We start from the raw sequence: 19,705 nt of genomic DNA on the forward strand, positions 1-19,705 counted from the left end.
GGAATCATGTTTTTTAAAATCGGTGAATTGCATTATAATTTCCTCCCAAAAATAACAAATAACTGTGAAATAAATTGGAAAAAAGTGCTAACATTATTACCTTGATCAGATCGATGTGTATGACAAGGAATTTCTATGTTTGCTGATTTGGTTGTCCGGTAATGACTTTCATGCACAGGGCTTCTAAATTCACTCGCTCAAACGCTCATGTCTGCACCAACATTCACACACGTCCATATTCATAAGGGATGGTGACAACACGCTCTTGAACAACAAACATGGCACAAAACGAATGAACATTTCAAACATTTCGCTATTGAATGAAATCATCAGTACATGGATATCAAATCATAAAACATCTCACAAAATACCTCCTTGCCATTCCGAAGTTGAAGAAGAATACAGTCCGGCATTACACACACTACACTTTCATCACTGAGAATCGCTGTTCACAACACATGTCCTCGGCTCTGATACGTTCTCCGAATAATACACACAAGTCATGGATGATGGTATAGTCCGTACGAAGCCGAAACACTTCTTACTATCCTCTGACACAAGTTCTTATCAGCTTCCACAATCTTCTGTCTTAACTGCAGGCATTTAAAAAATTAAACCTGAACTCATACACAGAGGTGACAGCACTACATACCCTCCCTCGCTGTAAACAAAGTACTGATTTTACCTGTCCATATTGAAACTACATACATTTTTCACTTGACAGAACAGTTAACTGTTGCTACCAACTTAATTAACTGGTATTGGAAAAAAATATCACACCTTGAAAACCCTAGTTCAGTATATCATAACTATATGCAGCCTTCAAACGGTTGGTACCGGTTGTTGAAGATCTCTTAGTCGCGCTTCCTTGCATCCGGACTTCTTGGTCAAAATTGAGGCCTTGAAGAGTCGTCTTGTCTTGAAGCATACCTGAAAATGAAATTATTTTTTTTACTTGACACTAAAGCAAATCTTATGCTGGGTACAAATGCTAAAACAAGTTGCGCCAGTCTGTCAAACATGTATAACGATACTGAACGCAGTACATTTCACAAGGACAATGCTTAGCTGAAAACCAGCATCCACGTCGAATAAGGTAAATGGCAACCCAGCATAGCGCAGTAGCAAAACTGTCCCACAGGAAATCACGCTTCCCTGTGTTTAAAACAAATCTGTTTAACTTTCTAAGCTTGTAGCCCTGAAAGTCAAAAAATTATGCACTAGCCTCTGGCTAGTGATTCTGAAAACGTACCAGCCAGAGAGCAAATTTTACGAACCAAACCAACAATTTGATTCAGCATCTTCACTCGCATTTGGCAAGTAGATGAACACTTCTACTCACCAGATGCATGCTTCTACTAACTATGGCGAGTAAAATACTTGCCACTTTCACTGTTTCAGGGCTGGTTTGTTTTTAACCTTTAGAACATAATGTTGTAGTTTTCCAGAAATTGCTCTACACACAAACATACACCACCGCCCTGGTCTCTTGACTAAATGTAAAATGCATAGTTTGTTGATAATGCACTTTATAAATATCACTGTTTCTCTTTCCCCAGTCTTGTAGCTGTTGTAGTTAACAAGCTCTATATTTTAACTTTGAGACTTATGTTCTGAAAAAAATAGATCACACTCTGATGTAAACCTCTAGGTAATGCAACCCTATTAATTATTATACACACTTACTTAACAATTTGTATGTCATCGAGAGCAGCTGGTGCAGTTTTCATGGCAGCATGCCCCTTCCACATACATTTGTAGTGTGTACAAGTTTTGTCTGCTGGCACAGTGTCGATTCCTTCAGCCATGTAGTGTGAAGCAGCAAAAAGGGTGGCGGCCACATGGTTGCAAGACTGTCCTTTCTGGTAAAAACAACAACACACATTCAAATTCCGTTTGTGTCATCTTGATTTTCCTTAGCCTGCTAGTAATAACAATTAACTTTATCTTTCCTAGGAATTCCTACAGAGAGCTTGTAAGCGCATGCTGTTGATATCTATATAAAATATATACCGGCTCAGAATGGAATTTGATCTTACTGCAGTGATAACCTTCATTGACAAGAGGATTCACAAACACATGTGTACGTACACATTAAATAAAACTCCGCACTCAGGTACCTGGTATTCTATTGAACATGCCTAGCCAACATGGCATGGTCTCCTGGAGATACTGATTGAAATTACATTAACATGCTGCTCATAACTTTGTCAAAAATGACAGCTTTTGCATGCAGACATTTTTAGTAGAGAATTATGAATCTCTGTGTGTGTTTGTCACTTTGTGTGCCATGCATTATATGACTGAGTATGAAAACTGATTGTGTAAGATACCAAGTAACGCAGCCATCAAGTTAATCCCACAAAACATACAAGGCCAACAACACTTACCCAGCAATACACTCGCAGTAGGCTCCAAGTGCCTGTCCGGTCAGCGTCCCCCCACAACAGCATACACTTCGTTGCGAGTCTGCTTCATTGACGTCAGCACACTCGCTCTGAGTCTGATCACCACAGTTGCTTACTAGCTGTTGTGCCATGCAGAAAGACATTTTATGCACACAGTATGTCTATCGTTTACCCCAAGGTTTTGCATTCTTTGCGCTGGATGCGTCGTATAACTTGTCGAACGTCGACGCAGTAGTATCAGTAAGAAAGTTGATCCAGAGATCTGTAGATCTGTGGTCGATCACCTCTGCTTCGCTTATGCAGGGGAAGTTCGCCAAGTCTTTCGTCCATATACCACCAATAGCCGTTTCAAACCATACCTTCATGCATGTCCTTGACTTTTAGTTCATGATTTTGAACAAGATAATCCGTTTTCTTGCAGAATTTCTCAAAGTAATCCTCTAGCAATAGTACTTCGAGCACCGACAGTGAAAGAGGTATTTCAGGCCAGGCACCTATTGCCCCTTATTTCCGGTTATCAGAGAGAGGCTGCCGTGCCCTAAAATCTGATTGGTCGAAACGCTGGGGGCAAAGGTTATACGAAAAAGGTCTATTTGATTGAAAAATGAGGGTGTGACAGTGCCGCCTCAACTTTTACAAAAAGCCGGATATGACGTCATCAAAGACATTTATCGAAAAAAAGAAAAAAACGTCTGGGGATATCATACCCAGAAACTCTCATGAAAAATTTCATAAAGATCGGTACAGTAGTTTTCTCTGAATCGCTCTACACACACACACACACACACACAGACACACACACACACACACCCACACACACACACACACACACACACACACACACACACACACACACACACACCACGACCCTCGTCTCGATTCCCCCCTCTATGTTAAAACATTTAGTCAAAACTTGACTAAATGTAACAAGTCGCGTAAGGCGAAAATACAACATTTAGTCAAGTAGCTGTCGAACTCACAGAATGAAACTGAACGCAATGCAACGCAGCAAGACCGTATACTCGTAGCATCGTCAGTCCACCGCTCACGGCAAAGGCAGTGAAATTGACAAGAAGAGCGGGGTAGTAGTTGCGCTGAGAACGATAGCACGCTTTTCTGTACCTCTCTTCGTTTTAACTTTCTGAGCGTGTTTTTAATCCAAACATATCATATCTATATGTTTTTGGAATCAGGAACCGACAAGGAATAAGATGAAAGTGTTTTTAAATTGATTTCAAAAATGTAATTTTGATAATAATTTTTATATATTTAATTTTCAGAACTTGTTGTTAATCCGAATATAACATATTTATATGTTTTTGGAATCAGCAAATGATGGAGAACAAGATGAACGTAAATTTGGATCGTTGTATTAAAAAATTTTTTTTTTTACAATTTTCAGATTTTTAATGACCAAAGTCATCAATTAATTTTTAAGCCACCACGCTGAAATGCAATACCGAAGTCCGGGCTTCGTCGAACATTACTTGACCAAAATTTCAACCAATTTGGTTGAAAAATGAGGGCGTGACAGTGCCGCCTCAACTTTCACGAAAAGCCGGATATGACGTCATCAAAGACATTTATCAAAAAAATGAAAAAAATGTATGGGGTTATCATACCCAGGAACTTTCATGTCAAATTTCATAAAGATCGGTCCAGTAGTTTGGTCTGAATCGCTCTACTTGCACGCACGCACGCACACACACACACACACACACACACACACACACACACACACACACACACACACACACACACACACACACACACACACACACACACACACACACACACACACACACACATACACCACGACCCTCGTCTCGATTCCCCCCTCGATGTTAAAACATTTAGTCATAACTTGACTAAATGTAAAAAGCAGATCACTGCTTATTCTATTAGCCTCATCAAATAAAGAATTGTCATTGTCATTGTCTCTCTCAGCAGAAACAAAACAAATTTTTAAGTCAAGTTTACATTTATTGAAGCGCCGTTCGACATTTTTGTGTCTAAGCACCAACAACTAGCGTAATGATATTCCGTACGAACAAAACCTATAATTATCCATTGATTTTTGTCCGTTTACTAACTTAAAAGGGACCATGCCCAAGGACTCTTTCGGGAATCGACGGATGTTCATTGCACATGAGTTTGCTTTTTACATTTAGTTAAGTTTTGACTAAATGTTTTAACATAGAGGGGGAATCGAGACGAGGGTCGTGGTGCATGAGTGTGTGTGTGTGTGTGTGTGTGTGTGTGTGTGTGTGTGTCTGTCTGTCTGTCTGTGCGTGTGTGTGTGTAGAGCGATTCAGAGTAAACTACTGGACTGATCTTTATGAAATTTTACATGAGAGTTCCTGGGTATGATATCCCCAGACGTTGTTTTCATTTTTTCGATAAATGTCTTTTATGACGTCATATCCGGCTTTTTGTAAAAGTTGAGTCGGCACTGTCACGCCTTCATTTTTCAATCAAATTGATTAAAATTTTGGCCAAGCAATCTTCGACGAAGGCCGGACTTCGTTATTGCATTTCAACATGAAGGCTTAAAAATTAATTAATGACTTTGGTCATTAAAAATCTGAAAATTGTAATTAAAATAATATTTTTATAAAATTATCCAAAATTACTTTTATTTTATTCTTTATCATGTTCTGATTCCAAAAACATATAAATATGTTATATTCGGATTAAAAACAAGCTCTGAAAATTAAAAATATAAAAATTATGATCAAAATTAAATTTCCGAAATCGATTTAAAAACAATTTCATCTTATTCCTTGTCGGTTCCTGATTCCAAAAACATATTGGTATGATATGTTTGGATTAAAAACACGCTCAGAAAGTTAAAACGAAGAGAGGCACAGAAAAGCGTGCTATGCAGCACAGCGAAACCACTACTGCGCTGAACAGGCTCGTCAGTTTCACTCTGTTATGCACAAGTAGCGCACTACGGTCATTGTGAAAAAATGCAGTGCGTTCAGTTTCATTCTGTGAGTTCCACAACTTGACTAAATGTAGTAATTTCCCCTTACGCGACTTGTTATAGTTTTGCTATACACACAATACGCCGTACAAAACCCACATACTTGCAATGGTGTTACGCAATGTAACTTGCTGATGAATAAAAACAATACTTTATCGGTTAACAATTCTCTATTGCATGTGCATTGACGCGTCATTCGTGCGTGTAGAGATGTTACAAAAGAAATGTAGTCTTCGGCTAAGCTTTGCCCCAAACGTTAAATGTTCTCATAATGTGGAGCATTTTTTTTAAGCCAACGAGCAGATTTTATTAGTCTTTTATGAACACTTCAAAGCAGTTGGTTCCGTCAGGAATAATATCCGGTATATCCCCTGTAAGACTCTTTTCTTTATTCAAGACTGTGCCTGGAGTTACGTCTTGCACCAGCTTGCCACACACTTGGGCTATCAGGTTTCAGACGCATGAGAAGTACGTCTGTGTCATATGCAAGCGAAGGAAAGAATGATGTCCCGCAGATACCGTTAAAGGCACACTTCTTCTCGTGCAAAAGATTCGGATCGACATCTCAAGACTGTCCAGGCTTTTACATGGAATGAGACCTTTCCTCCATTTGAACACATAGCCCTCAAAATCAACATTCTCAATGCTTCGTGTGACGGGCGCTGTGGCGGGGTGGTAAGTCGTCGGCCTCTTAATCGGAAGGTCGAGGGTTCGAATCCCGGCCGCGGCCGCCTGTTGGGTTAAGTGTGGAGATTTTTCCGATCTCTCAGGTCAACTTATGTGCAGATCTGCTAGTGGCTTATTCCCTTTCGTGTGTACACGACCAAGTGCGCACGGAAAAGATCCTGTAATCCATGTCAGAGTTCGGTGGTTATAGAAACACGAAAATACCCAGCTTGCTTCCTCCGAAAGCGGCGTATGGTTGCCTTAATGGCGGGGTAAAAACGGTCATACTCGTAAAATTCCACTCGTGCCAAAACACGAGTGTACGTGGGAGTTTCAGTCCACGAACGCAGAAATAAAAAAAAGCTTCCTGTGCCGAGTGGGATCTTCTCATGAGCTCATTTTGCAGGATGTCACCAGTGGCTTTTGGTTTAAACAGGTGGGTTTTTTTATTCAGTTGCGTGAATACCAAGCCATAATTGAATGTTATAATGAAGGAGCACAACAAGATAAACTTACAAATGTGCTCTTTGAAACAAACGAGTAATGTGGCGGACGATATTGTAAATGCATGATATCTAAAGTGGCCAGGGACCCCTCGGACACACTCCTAGTGCGTCCCGGGACCCCCACTTGTAAACTGTAGAGGGTCCTTGGACCCCCACTGCAGTATTTTAGAGGGTCCATGGACCCCCACTGCAGTATTTTAGAGGGTCCATGGACCCCCACTGCAGTATTTTAGAGGGTCCATGGACCTCAACTGCAGTATTTTAGAGGGTCCATGGACCCCCACTGCAGTATTTTAGAGGGTCCATGGACCCCCACTGCAGTATTTTAGAGGGTCCATGGAGCCCCACTGCAGCATTTTAGAGGGTCCATGGACCCCCACTGCAGTATTTTAGAGGGTCCCAAGGGTCCAAAAGCCGAAAGGTCCCAGTGTACTTATAAATCATTGTGGTCACGTTTAGTGTACTGCGAAGTGTCGATTGCAGTCTGAAAATGGTATCTACGGTACGCACGATAAAGGACATTTAGTGCGTCCTAGGACCCGCTCTTTTAAAATCTAGTGCGTCCAGGGACCCCCTCCATATATTTCTAGTACGTGTTTTCGGCCTCTAGTGCGTATAGGACGCAAGGACGCGCGCTACGGGGAGCCCTGGTGGCTTGTAAGAAATACATTCTTCAAACTCTTCTCATGTTCCCGCTGGGCACAGAGTGCACCAAGTCTGTTGATTGGGTGTATGTGACCAAGTGGAGAGATGTTCTTTCACATGTCAAAATCCTGGCCTGATCTGAGATTGGGTGTATGTGACCAAGTGGAGAGATGTTCTTTCCCATGTCAAAATCCTGGCCAGATCTGAGATTGGGTACAGAATTTTTCACACTGGAAGGACTGTGCCTTTAATTAAAGTCTCTTTTTGGTGCCAGACAGTGCCAGAAGTTACTTCTTGCATCAAGGAGCTTCCACAGATTGTGTCACCCTGGCAGTTCGTCTGCGAGTATGTGAGAAATACCCCCCTCCCCCCCCCCCCCCCCCCCGTGTCACTCGCGAGAGAATGCGTAGGCTACTCGTTAGGTCTACTGTCGAACCTATAGGCTACCTTTCTCATTAATCATAATTCAATATTGTTAATCTCAATGTTGATCGACACTCGCCGTTATATTTCATTGTTCTCGAGAGTCAGGGTATATATGCTCAAACAAAACATTTATTATGAAAACAGGTATACGAATATAAACAGTGTTACGATAAAAGCTTACATTAAGCTTAATCTAATGACAAAATCAGTCTGTGTCGTCAACAGTGTTTGGTAACATTAATTGAAATGTCACCGCAATCTATTTTCACAAATCTGACAATACCAAGCGTTAACCCCCTCTGTATTCTTTTACATACACCTGTCTGACAATGCGAGGAGGTTCGAGATCAGATCAAATTAGCTGTACATAGTGTTATGGAGACAACTACCGGCAACACCACTCCTTATTACACCCCCGGTATAGGGGTGTGTATAGGATTCGGTCGATGTGTTTGTTTGTTTGTTTGTGTGTTTGTGTTTTTGTGTGTTTGTGTTCGCATATAGATCTCAAGAATGAACGGACCGATCGTCACCAAACTTGGTGAACAGGTTCTATACATTCCTGAGACGGTCCTTACAAAAATAGGGACCAGTCAAACACACGGTTAGGGAGTTATTGGTGGATTAAGATTCTACAAGGACTTATAGAGGGACATATTAATGGTCAAAGGGAAATAACCTTCTCAGTTGGTGGCAGTGAGAATGGTTATTTCCCTTTGACCAACGGGGGTGTTTGTCCTACCTCGGAGGAATTTCTTGGTTTTTTTTTATTTAGGTGTTTGCTCCCCAAGAAGGGATTGCAAAGCCACTGCACAGTCCTACCTTTGTTAACCCTTCCCCACCTCATTTTTGCATAGCTTCCACCCTATGTCTGTCGATAAGACAATATTTACGTTGTCTTTTACCACATACACAGTGTGAGCCAACACATTCAACGGTGTGTCTACTTGTTTTCTATTCCGACATCCAACTCCCAAATCCCCCCCCCCCCCCAAAAAAAAAAAAAAACAACCCTCCCCCCTATCTTGAAAGTTAGGAATCCGGCACACATTTGCCAGATTACAGATTCGAGTACCTAAATTCGCATGGATTTCGTCTGCTAGCAGTATTGATGACTGCGAGAATAGAAGAAACAAAATCAAGAAAGAATAGGGACGCCAACGCCAAAGACTTGGCGCCTAACAAGTGCGTTACATGTATAGACCCTATCGGTATTCCAAGCTCTCGTAATCTCTCGCAAACTTCAGAGCATAGCAAAGCATGCGGTACAGCGATCTCGTGCGAGCTGCACAAGCCTAGGTTCGAAGTTCTCGCGATGTTCAAAGCATAACAAAGAGCGTGTCTCGCGAGAGCTGCTCAGATACCGAAAAGGTCTATTAGATAATAGGCGTGTGCATTGATTTAATCAATCTGCAGAGTTACGAAGCATTTTCGAGTTTATTAGGTCAGGTGGTTTTAAATCAAAGCGTAACAAATGTCCCGTGTACGTCTTACGGTTATATTCACCAGAAAACGTCTCCAAAATGGCATCTTCAATACTATAGGTCAACCACTCGTTTGTGGTATAAAGTTATTTTTCAGTTGTCATAGCTTTTTGTGATTTAAAACACACACACACACACACACACACACACACACACACACACACACACACACACACACAAAACACTCTGTGTGTTGTGCTATTGATACGGCAAGAAACTGTGCCTAAATTCAGCAGAAGGTACAATTATACGAAGCATCTTAAATACACCTTCCTTAATTCCCGAGTACAACGTCTACTACAAGCCCGGACAGAGCTGTGGTTGATTTGCGTAATCTTTTACATGAGCAGCAAAGCACCCTTTGTGCTACAGTTGATACTGAATGGAAATGATACGCTCAGCATTTAAAGGGACGGTGCAGTTTCCCATAATGCAAGTATCTGACGTGTAGGCCTACACTGTTTTGTTGTAACTCTTTCGTGATGCGGTTGATATTGAATGGAAATGATACGCGCAGCATTTAAATGGACGGTGCAGTTTCCCATAATGCAAGTATCTGACGTGTGCACTGTTTTGTTGTAACTTTTTCGTGATGCGGTTGATATTGATACGCGCAGCATTTAAATGGACGGTGCAGTTTCCCATAATACAAGTATCTGACGTGTACCCTGTTTTGCCGTAACTCATTTTTACATTCAGTTAAGTTTTGACTAAATTTTTTCACATAGACGGGGAATCGCGACTACTTCACGTGAAAGTGTCAACGATTTCCTTGCCGCGGGGAATCGACAACGCTATATTGTCTTGCATTGGTGGAACAATGCAGTGCGTTCAATTTCATTTTATGAGTTCGACAGATTGACTTAATGTGGCAATTTCGCTTTACGCGACTTGCTCATTCTTCTCATCGCTCGTCTTTATGATTATCGCAGATGGCGGGGACAGCTGTGGCGGGGGGACGACACCAGGTAAACGCAGAAGAAGCCGCACCAATTTCAGCGGCTGGCAGCTGGAGGAGCTGGAGAGGGCGTTCATGGGCGCCCACTACCCGGACGTGTTCACCAGAGAGGCCCTCGCCCTCAGGCTTCGTCTGGCAGAGTCCCGCGTGCAGGTAAACATCGCTCACATTTGTTATACAGTGGCACCTCCCTTTAAAGACCCCCCAATACGCTACAAGGGGGACGTCCTTAACGTCCTCACATCAAAAACATCCTTTTAAGGACATGAGTTGACCCCCTATCTAAGACTTCACCCCTTTTAAGACCTGAGGTTTTCAGATTATTTGTTCTTATCCTCTGTAAGTTTACCCCAATTTTAAGACTCTCTCCTTTTTAAGACCTGATTTTCTCAGATTTGGGGAAGTTCTACTGTAGCTGTTTGTTAAGTAAGTACTGGCATTTTTACAGGAGAAGCGTTTTTAGCAGCACAAGACTCCCCCACTGTACCATCACCAGTGTTGTGTGAGTGTGTGTTGGTTGGGTGTGGGGGAGGGGGGAATAGGGTGGTGGTATTTTTATTTACTTTATTTTATTTTGTTTTATTTTATTTATTCTATTCTGTTTTAATTTGATTTATTATGTGTGCGGTATTGTTAATACGGATTGAGCGATTAGGGCTGATGGTGATCCCTGCAACACTTACACCAAAACAAACTTCGCTTTAAGATTTGAAGCTTTTGGGGGTGAAATCGGAATTAAGCTCAGACTGGTGCCAATAAAAATTAGAACCTGCCATTGTAAGTTCAAACCCTAAGCCGTGCAGATAGGATATTGCCGTATATGTATCACCACTAAATGTCATGAAGACGATCTCGTAAGTTAAGAACAGACAGATGTGTCTTGGCCTCTGCTTGTGGAGAAGAAGAAGATAAAGAACTCGGATTATCTTGCGGTTCGCTCGATAGCAGAATTAAGGCGACTACTTGGCAAAGTGTAGAAGCTCTGAGTGGGAACAGAGAGAATTCTGCGCTCTCGACGCCGGGCGGTTCGCCTTCCCTCATCAACAGACACTATCCTCTAGCGTGGACCGATCCACGGGCTTAGGTCCCTGTCAGCTCGGACAATGGCCAACCTCGTAAATCCCCGCGCCACGGACCTTCGGGTGACTCCCCTGTCGAACCCTACACCGCTTCCACGCTCACTCCGCTTCACGGGTAGCTTCCAAAGCACCCGTATCCAATGTCGTCTTAATTCAATTATAGCCTGACTCGCCAAGCTGCGGAGGCGCGGGGCGGAAGGGCTGGGTGTTGGCTTTTATTGACCCCATACGCTCACGAATCGCCTTTCTTCGCAACCACCACCACGCCGTCATCCCAACCAGATGGCCGCGATAAGCTTCGTGTCACGCTAGGCGACTGTCCTGGAAGAGTGGGTTCTGCAATGAGATAGGGGAGAATACCGACCATCTGAGGCTGAGGTATCGCTTAAAGATACCGTCCTTCTGGTTATAAGCAGTTATGTGCACCACGACGGATCTGCGCAGGTTTTTACATAATTTTACATATATAATGAGATCCTCCTCACACCTGTACACATTCCGGAACTCTACAGTCGAACTACGGGATTTGGTTTTGTTTTTCGTTTTGCTGAATTATTGTTTTGATATTTATGACCATCTGCGAAATAACTTCAACAAACATAATCGTTCAAACGAGAAGGAAACCTACAAAGGGACAACGGCCATAATAATGACAGCCCATCTCAATCATCAATTAATAATACATGTAAGAAAAAAATTACCAAAAACATTGTACCCAAACATTGTGTAAATAACATTTTCATTTCTTTTTCAATTTGAAAAAAAAAGAAGTTTTCATTTCCTTTTCTACTAAGTTTGTGACAGGAACTGTGCTTGTGCAGCTACTCTGAACTCGTGTTCGCAATCCCATTACCCCTCCGGCACAGCATTATATTTTGACGTGTTTGACAAGTTCTCGGAAGTGTTGTGGGTGACAAGAAACACCTTTGCTGACAGAAAACATCCCTTTAACTTCTGGAAGTTGAGGGGGGGGGGGGGGTGGTACAAAGTTGAGATGGGGGGGGAGGGGCGAGTCGAGTGACGAAGGACTACGCAAAGCAAAAAACGAGGGATTTGGGTCTTGAGGTAATCAGGGGAATGGAGTTGGGGTGGGACGGTCTTAATGATGGGGTGGATGCACCCCGATCACCCTGGCAGAGGTGACATAGATACGCCGCGCAGCAGACCAACTCCCGTCATAAACTTCAGGCTAGCGCTCGTAAATCACAAGGCTAACTACTACTAACTAGCGCCTTTGCACGCGATAGAAAACCCATGAGCTGACAAACGTTATGATTACGGCAATAAACTACGCCGAAATCAAGCCGCACAGTGTCAGGGATTGCTCGTCTTTTTTTTTTTAACGCATCATTTACAGCGTACAGAGTCATTTTCTTCTCGCGTCTCAATCCCACTCACTAAAGGGCGATTAGGTTTCACTAAATACATGTGGAGGGGGTGAGGGGAGGGGGCAAGGAGGGGGAGGGGGGGTGGGAAGACGGGTAAATGCGCTGTTTTAGTGTTTGGCAGTAGTTAAGTCTCCAAGCGATCCTGCAGGCTTGATTTACACCAGTGAGATTTATGTTCCAAAATTGAGGTGCTCGGGTTGCAAATTCCAAACAATTAAAAAAGGAGAGAGAGAAGAGAGAAATAACGGCCTCAGAAGAAAATAATATTGCCCCGCTTTTTTAAATTTATTTACAAGCGGGTTCTTTTATTCAAACCTTCTGTTCAATCGTTTTGGCGATCTAGCGCGCTTTTAGATTGAGGACAGCTGTTACAGGAAGCACGTGACAGTCTCTTAAATTGGGACTGATACCCCATTAATCGACCCGACGAAAAAAAATCGAATTAAAAAGAAATCAATAAACATTCACAAAAGGCAAACTTCAGACACTTTCTTTTATGCAGGAAGAAAGAAACATCTGATACCTTCCCAATAAATTTGTTGTCTATACATCTTGCCTACAGTGCCGACTGAGGCAGGAGCCATAAACCAAGTGAACCAACTTTTGAAGGGGTTAATAAACTTAATGTCCTTCACAACGGCTCAACGTCCAGCTTTCACAGTTTCCAATAGTACAACTGCATTACTTAATAATGTACGCAACTTTTCACACACAAAAGTTTTAGGAAATCAAATTCGTTTGCTGACGCACCTCTAAAAGATTCATGACTTTGCAAGCAGACATAACAGTTAATTATCAAGCAATGTTTCTCATTGGTCACAACAAGAGGCGTAGTTTCAGTTACAGCAGTCACGCGGTAGTGAATGCTGTCCCATCATTCCTCAGTCCATTCACAGGACTGGTAACCACGATGAACGAGACGGGAACAGATTCAGATGAGAAATATTCATGAATAAGATGTTGGTTTGTTTCTAATATTTACTTTGAATGTATGTATCACTTCGAAGTGATGTGTATTTGTGAAAACTACAGTTCTTCTGTCTTGCGGTCCCGCATAGCCTATAGACCTTTTCTGTATCTGGTCAGCTCTCGCGAGATATGCTCTTTGTAGTAGTGCTTCGAAAGTCGTGATAACTTCGATCCTTGGCCTTCGCAGCTCTCGCGAGATAGCCGATCCACATGCTTTGCTATGCTTTGAAGTTTCGAGAGCTTAAGGGCAGAATATACCTGCGCAGTTTCAGCGACACAGACGACTCATTGCATATTATTGATGCTGCGATAGGGAGTATGACGAGTACTTGGCCTGTTTTCCTTTCACGCAACGTGTAGCGGGCTGGAATAATTGGGCAATTAAAGATTATGTACTTTGAAAATTAAAAAAATTTAAAAAAAAACTGCAGTGCGTCGTCTGTCCTGCTGCAGTTACATAGGTGAGCGCCAGGCCTTACGAGAGCTTTGAATACCAATAGGGTGTATAGGTTAAAATGACATTAAAAACCAACTTGTGTCTTTGTCACAGGTGTGGTTCCAGAACCGGCGGGCCAAGTGGCGCAAGCGGGAACACACGAGGAAAGGTCCGGGACGCCCGGCGCACAATGCCCAGCCCAAGACGTGCAGTGGCGACCCTATCGATCCCACCGAGATCGCCCGCAAGGTCCACGAGAGGGAAGAGAAGAAGAGAAAGCGACACGAGGAGCGCGCGAGAAAGCTGGACGAGAAGAGAAAACTTCTGGGTGGTTCAAGGTACCCTGGTGATTGTGGTTCTAAGAAAGTCGAGTTAAAAGATGACGGAGCTGCGCGAGGTGGCGCGCCTCTCGCTACGCAGATGGACTGTGTGAAAAACCAGGGGGTGGATCCTGAAGGGAAGAACAGAGGCGGGTTCAAAAGTGAGAGAGGGATTCTCAATGAGACTTTTAACGAAGAGAACTCAGATCAACGTTTTGAACAAGGCAACGTTACTGATGGTGAGAGTGGCCTGGACATAACAGAAACCAGCGAAGAAAGGATGACCATCGTGAGGGAAACATATTCAAACAATGAAAGTCAAGTCAAAGCGGCACCGTCAACATCTCCGACACCAACGTCAGACACGGCGAAGGGTCCACCCGAGAACTTGAGCGTGAAGCAGCAAGAGCCTGCAGTCCCCTGTCCTGCAAGCGTGCACGCCTCGGAGCGGAGAAGTCCCTGCACCTCAGCACCAGAAAGCGGGGTGAAATCATGTCACAGCACAGAGCAGGGGCGGCTTTCTCGCCACCTTCAGCGGGCAGGATCGCTTGCCTTCCATGCCGGGTCTCCTTACCCGATCTTATCGCCAGCCCACCTGCCCGTCGCCAGCACCAGCACCCCACAATTATTCCGGTTACAAACTAACGAGCACAGTCACAGTTTCCATTTCACGCCGCGCTCATACTTGGGGTGTACAGAGCCTTGTCCGAAGGTTTCAGGACCGAAACCCGAAGAGGTAGCGGGCGTTAAGGCGGATCAGGAATGCACGGCAAAGGAGGTGCACCGCCGTCGCTGCAGTTTTACTATTGACTTTTTATTGGGCTCCGTGCACAGTGACGTCAGCAGACATCAAGCGCCATCTGCCTCAGTGGATATTTCGAGCAGGGGGGACAATGCGCCCGAGTCGACTCCAGTCACTTCTGTTACGGAAACTGTATTTTAATGAGCGGCATGAACGAAATGATATGACTGAGTTCTGACATAAGGCCTAAAAAAAAAAGGTGTGGTTACGGTAACCCGACCTACCCTATTTTTAGGGGCCGCCTGACCCTATAACTTTTTATTACATTTGTCAAAAAAAACCCACAAAAAAACAAGAAAACGAGTGCAGAAAACGCAATGAAAGCGAAAGCGCCCGAGTCGCACACTTATTTCCCTGTCAAGTAGGTTTAATTTGTACACATTAGAAAAAAAAGTTTAAAAAAAAAAAGTGATTGCCTACCTTCCTACCCTATTTTTTGGGGCTATGTTACCGTAACCACACCTATTTTTTTTAGTTTTTGGCCTAAGGAGAATCATGCCTTTACAAATTAATACCGTGAATGTGCCCAGCTGAGGGGTTGAGCGTGCGGGAGTTCTTTTGATCGTCATTGTGTGGCTGTACTGTTAAGTAGGGGAAGGGCTCCTAATATGGACCGACTCCTAATATGGACCACCTCTTGATATGACAAACTAACAGCACTAGAGCGCTAAAAACAATTTCATTCGCTGTATTCACCCTCTCTGGATAACTTGCACATGTCAAAACAGTTGCAGAAACACAAACCTCAAAACCGTTAGGCTTTTTCTCTTTTTTTCACTTTTGGCAGCGTTCACTCTAAATTTGACGCCTATAACGGACTCGTTTCTGTCCACAGCCAAAGCTTTTATCACACAAAAATTGCTATATATATGACAGCTAAGACCGTATTTGTTACATTTTAGCAGTTTTGACCCCGAGTTTCTACTGCAAACAAAAAATAATAGCAAAATCTCAAAGTATGTGTGAGTCCCCTAATATGGACCACCTTCAACAAATCGAAGAAAATAAAAGCTAAAGGCTATTTTCATTAATTCATTAAGAAGCTTGCTGAAAATAACCTATGACTAGCCCTCGAGCTTTCAAAAAAATATATCAAATTGTCTTCTTTTTGTGGAAGTTGATAATTTCACTTATTTTCACTCTGATTTTGATATGCTTCTTTAGTTTCCTGGTGTGCTTCAAATAATGCTCTCATCAACCCGAAACAGATACATCTAAAGCATATTTGAATTAGTCTGACATTCACAATAAGTTGTATCATGTTATTTTGAAGTATAGGGGGCTTTTGACAGTGATTCGTGAAGGCCGCTTCACTGGTCCATGCGCCTAATATGGACCATTTGTGAATTTTTTTCTGTATTTAATTTTTGCTGAATGTCTATCAAAGCTATTTCACTCTAATTAGGCCTAACGGTTCACTTAAGAGAGAAGGACTACCAAACACAAAATGAAACTTCTTCGCAAGAAAACAAGCTAGTTATTAGCATGAAACAAAAAGTGGTCCATATTAGGAGCCCTTCCCCTACTCTTAACTCCCGTTCTCGTCCACATGCTGGTATTTAAGAACGTAAGACGACGATCTTATGCCAAGTGCATGTCCATAATTGACTACAGAAAGAAAGAGGAGTGCCGTGATGTACAATTCGTATCTCATGTTGCAGATATTAATTTTGTGACGTACTGGCCAAGATGCAAGCCGCCAAAGGTGTTTTGTTTTGGTTTTGAATTTTGTTTACCAAAAAATTCTTTCTCTTTTTCATGAATATAGTTTCAAGTGTCTGGTCTTAAACATTCTGTTTGGAACATGTATAAGCGAGGCTTGCCCTGGAAACTTAATGTAATCGTTATTGTGTGTTATTGAATTGGTGCCTTGATTTTGCCCTATCGGAAACCGCACAGATCACTTCAGTCAACTAAAAGTATGTTTACTGAGCAGGGATGCGATACCATATGCCACACACCACAAAATCGAGTCAAGGCTGTAGGCTATGACATACGAAGTGGTGACTGGTGGTTCGCGCCTTTTAGAATTTTAACATAAAAGCATGACAAAAATATGTTTTTGAAAAAAAGATTCTTACTACAGTAGCCAGTGCTGGGGAAAATAATCTGCCTGCAGCAGTTCTGAGAACATGTTACGCGTATTTTCCTGTGAAGATCCCAGATATCTTGTCGCATACGCAAACGCTTATTGCGATTGGATCTAAGTTTGTCGCCAAATTTGCTGTCGCATCAGTTTTGTGGCAATTAAGTCCGCCTGCCGTGTCGCGACAAATGCGACAGGCGCCTTTTCTGCTGAGCTAGTCGCAGCCGGAAAAGTTGGTGTCGGTCTAAGACAATTAGCTGACGTTGAGGACAATCAATTTGCACTTGGACTGCCTCGCTCAATGTCTTAGAGGGCGCTCTGGCGGAAAATTTCAATTATTGGCTAACAAACCGTGAACCCAGGTTAGCGTGACAGACCCACAGTGTGAACCCTAACTTGCGTGACATCGGACGGACCGTGACCCTTCTATGGCGTGACAGGAAATAGTGGCGCCCCCTTCTGCCACAGTACGACACTATCTTTGACGTGGAATCGGTGAACCTTGTTCCGAGCATCGCTTTTTTATTAGCGGCTGATGGAGACATATACCAATAGACAATACTGGAAAGACAATTTTTCAACTAAAGTTCGACTTCTCTTGGAAGTGGCTTACGTGTCATTTCAATTAACTTCGAATGCAGCAAAAGAATTTAGTCTGTTCTTTTGTCAAATCATCAAAATCAAAAACAATTGGAAACAAACAGATGATGCAAGCCGCGGTACTGACAGCCGTAAGGAATTCGTTTCAGTGTTTCACTACTGTCTGGCTGCCTGGCTGCCTGGCTGCCTGGCTTTTCAAATTGATTGTTTCGCAGATGCTGTGTTGTTTATAACAAGAAGATACTTTAATTTTGTGAATCCACAAATGAACAAAAGTTAGTGAATGTAATGTATTTGCCATGCTATATCTAAGATGATTTTCGTGGTTTTGTGCACCTGTCCGTGCGTAAGTTTACTTTTCTGTCAGCACAATGTTTTCTTTCTGTGAAAGTAGTTTCCCAGCCAAAGTACGATAGTCAAAATATACCTTGATTTTTGTTCAAAGTGAAAGTATTGACGTTTTGTTGTTGTTGTTGTTGTTGTTGTTGTTGTTGTTGTTGTTGTTGTTGTTGTTCATGTTGTTATTGTTGTCGTCGTCGTCGTCGCTGTTGCTCGGCTGCTACTGCTTTAACTCTTCAAATACTTCCGTTAAATTGACACTTGTCATTCAGCACTAATAGATGATTCCAAGTTAAGAAGAATACAAGAAAAATGTTCATTCAAAATGAACAGCGTCGATGCAATGTCCACCAAAGATTTATTTTGGGAAGTGTTAAAGGTTAGGGTCAAAAGTTAATGAATTAACCATATCCACATATCGAGGCTCTGGGAGTTACTTCCCTTGTTTTAGGAAGCAAACACACACAAATGCCGCCTAACAAGCGCTGTGCTTGGGGACAATGTAAAACGGATGATAGGTATCCTGAACGCTGTGTTGGCGTGAAATTCATCCCATTTGTGAAACCGGGAAAGCATCTGTACCATCTAGATCGCTGCCTTCGCTGGATAAAAGCCTGCAATCGCCCAGCTTACCAGTTGAACGTCAACACAATCAAGTCGTACACGTACATTTGCAGCAAGGTCAGATCTCGCACGACTTTGATTCAAGGCCTATTGCTAATTTTTTGATGGTTTGGTCTCAGTGTCACAAAAATATGACGATCTAATCAATCACTGATTTAAAAAATAAGTATGTTGCCCTATATCCATTGACATTCTTAGTGAAATAGATCTATTTGAAATAGTATTTCACTGCCCCGACCGGCGAACTTGTTGCCGGCTGTATTGAGCTTGTGTGTTCGTGTAGGCTTACTCAAAAAGTCAAAATCACAGTCGTCTCCGAAACAAGCAATAATCAGAGTTGGGGGGAAAACATTTCGTTTGTTCAGTTTTGTTTTGTTCTTGATAGTTTGTTTATCTCACACACACACACACACACACACACACACACACACACATATACACACACACATACATACATACATACATACACTGTGACAAACACACGCGCGCACGCACACACATTGCACGTACGCGCACATACACACACCTACTGAGATATGCCTAACATACACGCACGCTTGCAAACACACACATAATACGCAAACGCAGTTTAATTTCCTCAATACAAGGCGAAAGGCACACACACACCACACACAAATAAACACACACACGCAGTCCCACACACACACACACAAACACAACCCTCACACACACACAAATAAACCCACACACGCAGTCAACCCCCCCACACACACACAACCCTCACACACACAAATAAACACACACACGCAGTCCACCCCCCCCACACACACACAACCCTCTCTGACACACACACCCGCCCAACCCCAGTCTCTGGTCCAACTCAACTTTCACCAACAACCATACCCTACTCTCACTATCGCTCTCTCTCTCTCTCTCTCACACACACACACACACACAAGCACAGCCACACACACACACAGCACGCGCATATACACACACACTGACACACATCACACACA

General features: G+C 42.8%; 1 protein-coding gene and 1 long non-coding RNA gene across 2 annotated transcripts in view; one reads left to right on the forward strand and one right to left on the reverse strand.

Annotated features, from left to right (window-relative positions):
• Positions 1 to 19,152, forward strand: part of LOC138960307 (uncharacterized) — a 37,556-nt gene extending 18,404 nt beyond the window's left edge. The window contains exons 2-3 of the mRNA XM_070332153.1: positions 10,057 to 10,235; positions 14,069 to 19,152. Of these exons, the coding sequence (XP_070188254.1) occupies positions 10,057 to 10,235; positions 14,069 to 15,217 (1,328 nt within the window). The 3' untranslated portion in view covers positions 15,218 to 19,152. The remainder of the gene's footprint in view (positions 1 to 10,056; positions 10,236 to 14,068) is intronic.
• LOC138960303 (uncharacterized) lies at positions 296 to 3,012 on the reverse strand. Its single transcript, XR_011453940.1, has 3 exons — positions 2,391 to 3,012; positions 1,687 to 1,862; positions 296 to 930 (listed from the first exon to the last, which is right to left on the reverse strand). It is a non-coding gene; the product is annotated as an uncharacterized lncRNA (long non-coding RNA).
• Positions 19,153 to 19,705: the final 553 nt, after the last annotated feature.

The sequence above is a fragment of the Littorina saxatilis genome, linkage group LG2 (genome assembly GCF_037325665.1).
Source record: "Littorina saxatilis isolate snail1 linkage group LG2, US_GU_Lsax_2.0, whole genome shotgun sequence".
NCBI classification, from domain to species: domain Eukaryota; kingdom Metazoa; phylum Mollusca; class Gastropoda; order Littorinimorpha; family Littorinidae; genus Littorina; species Littorina saxatilis.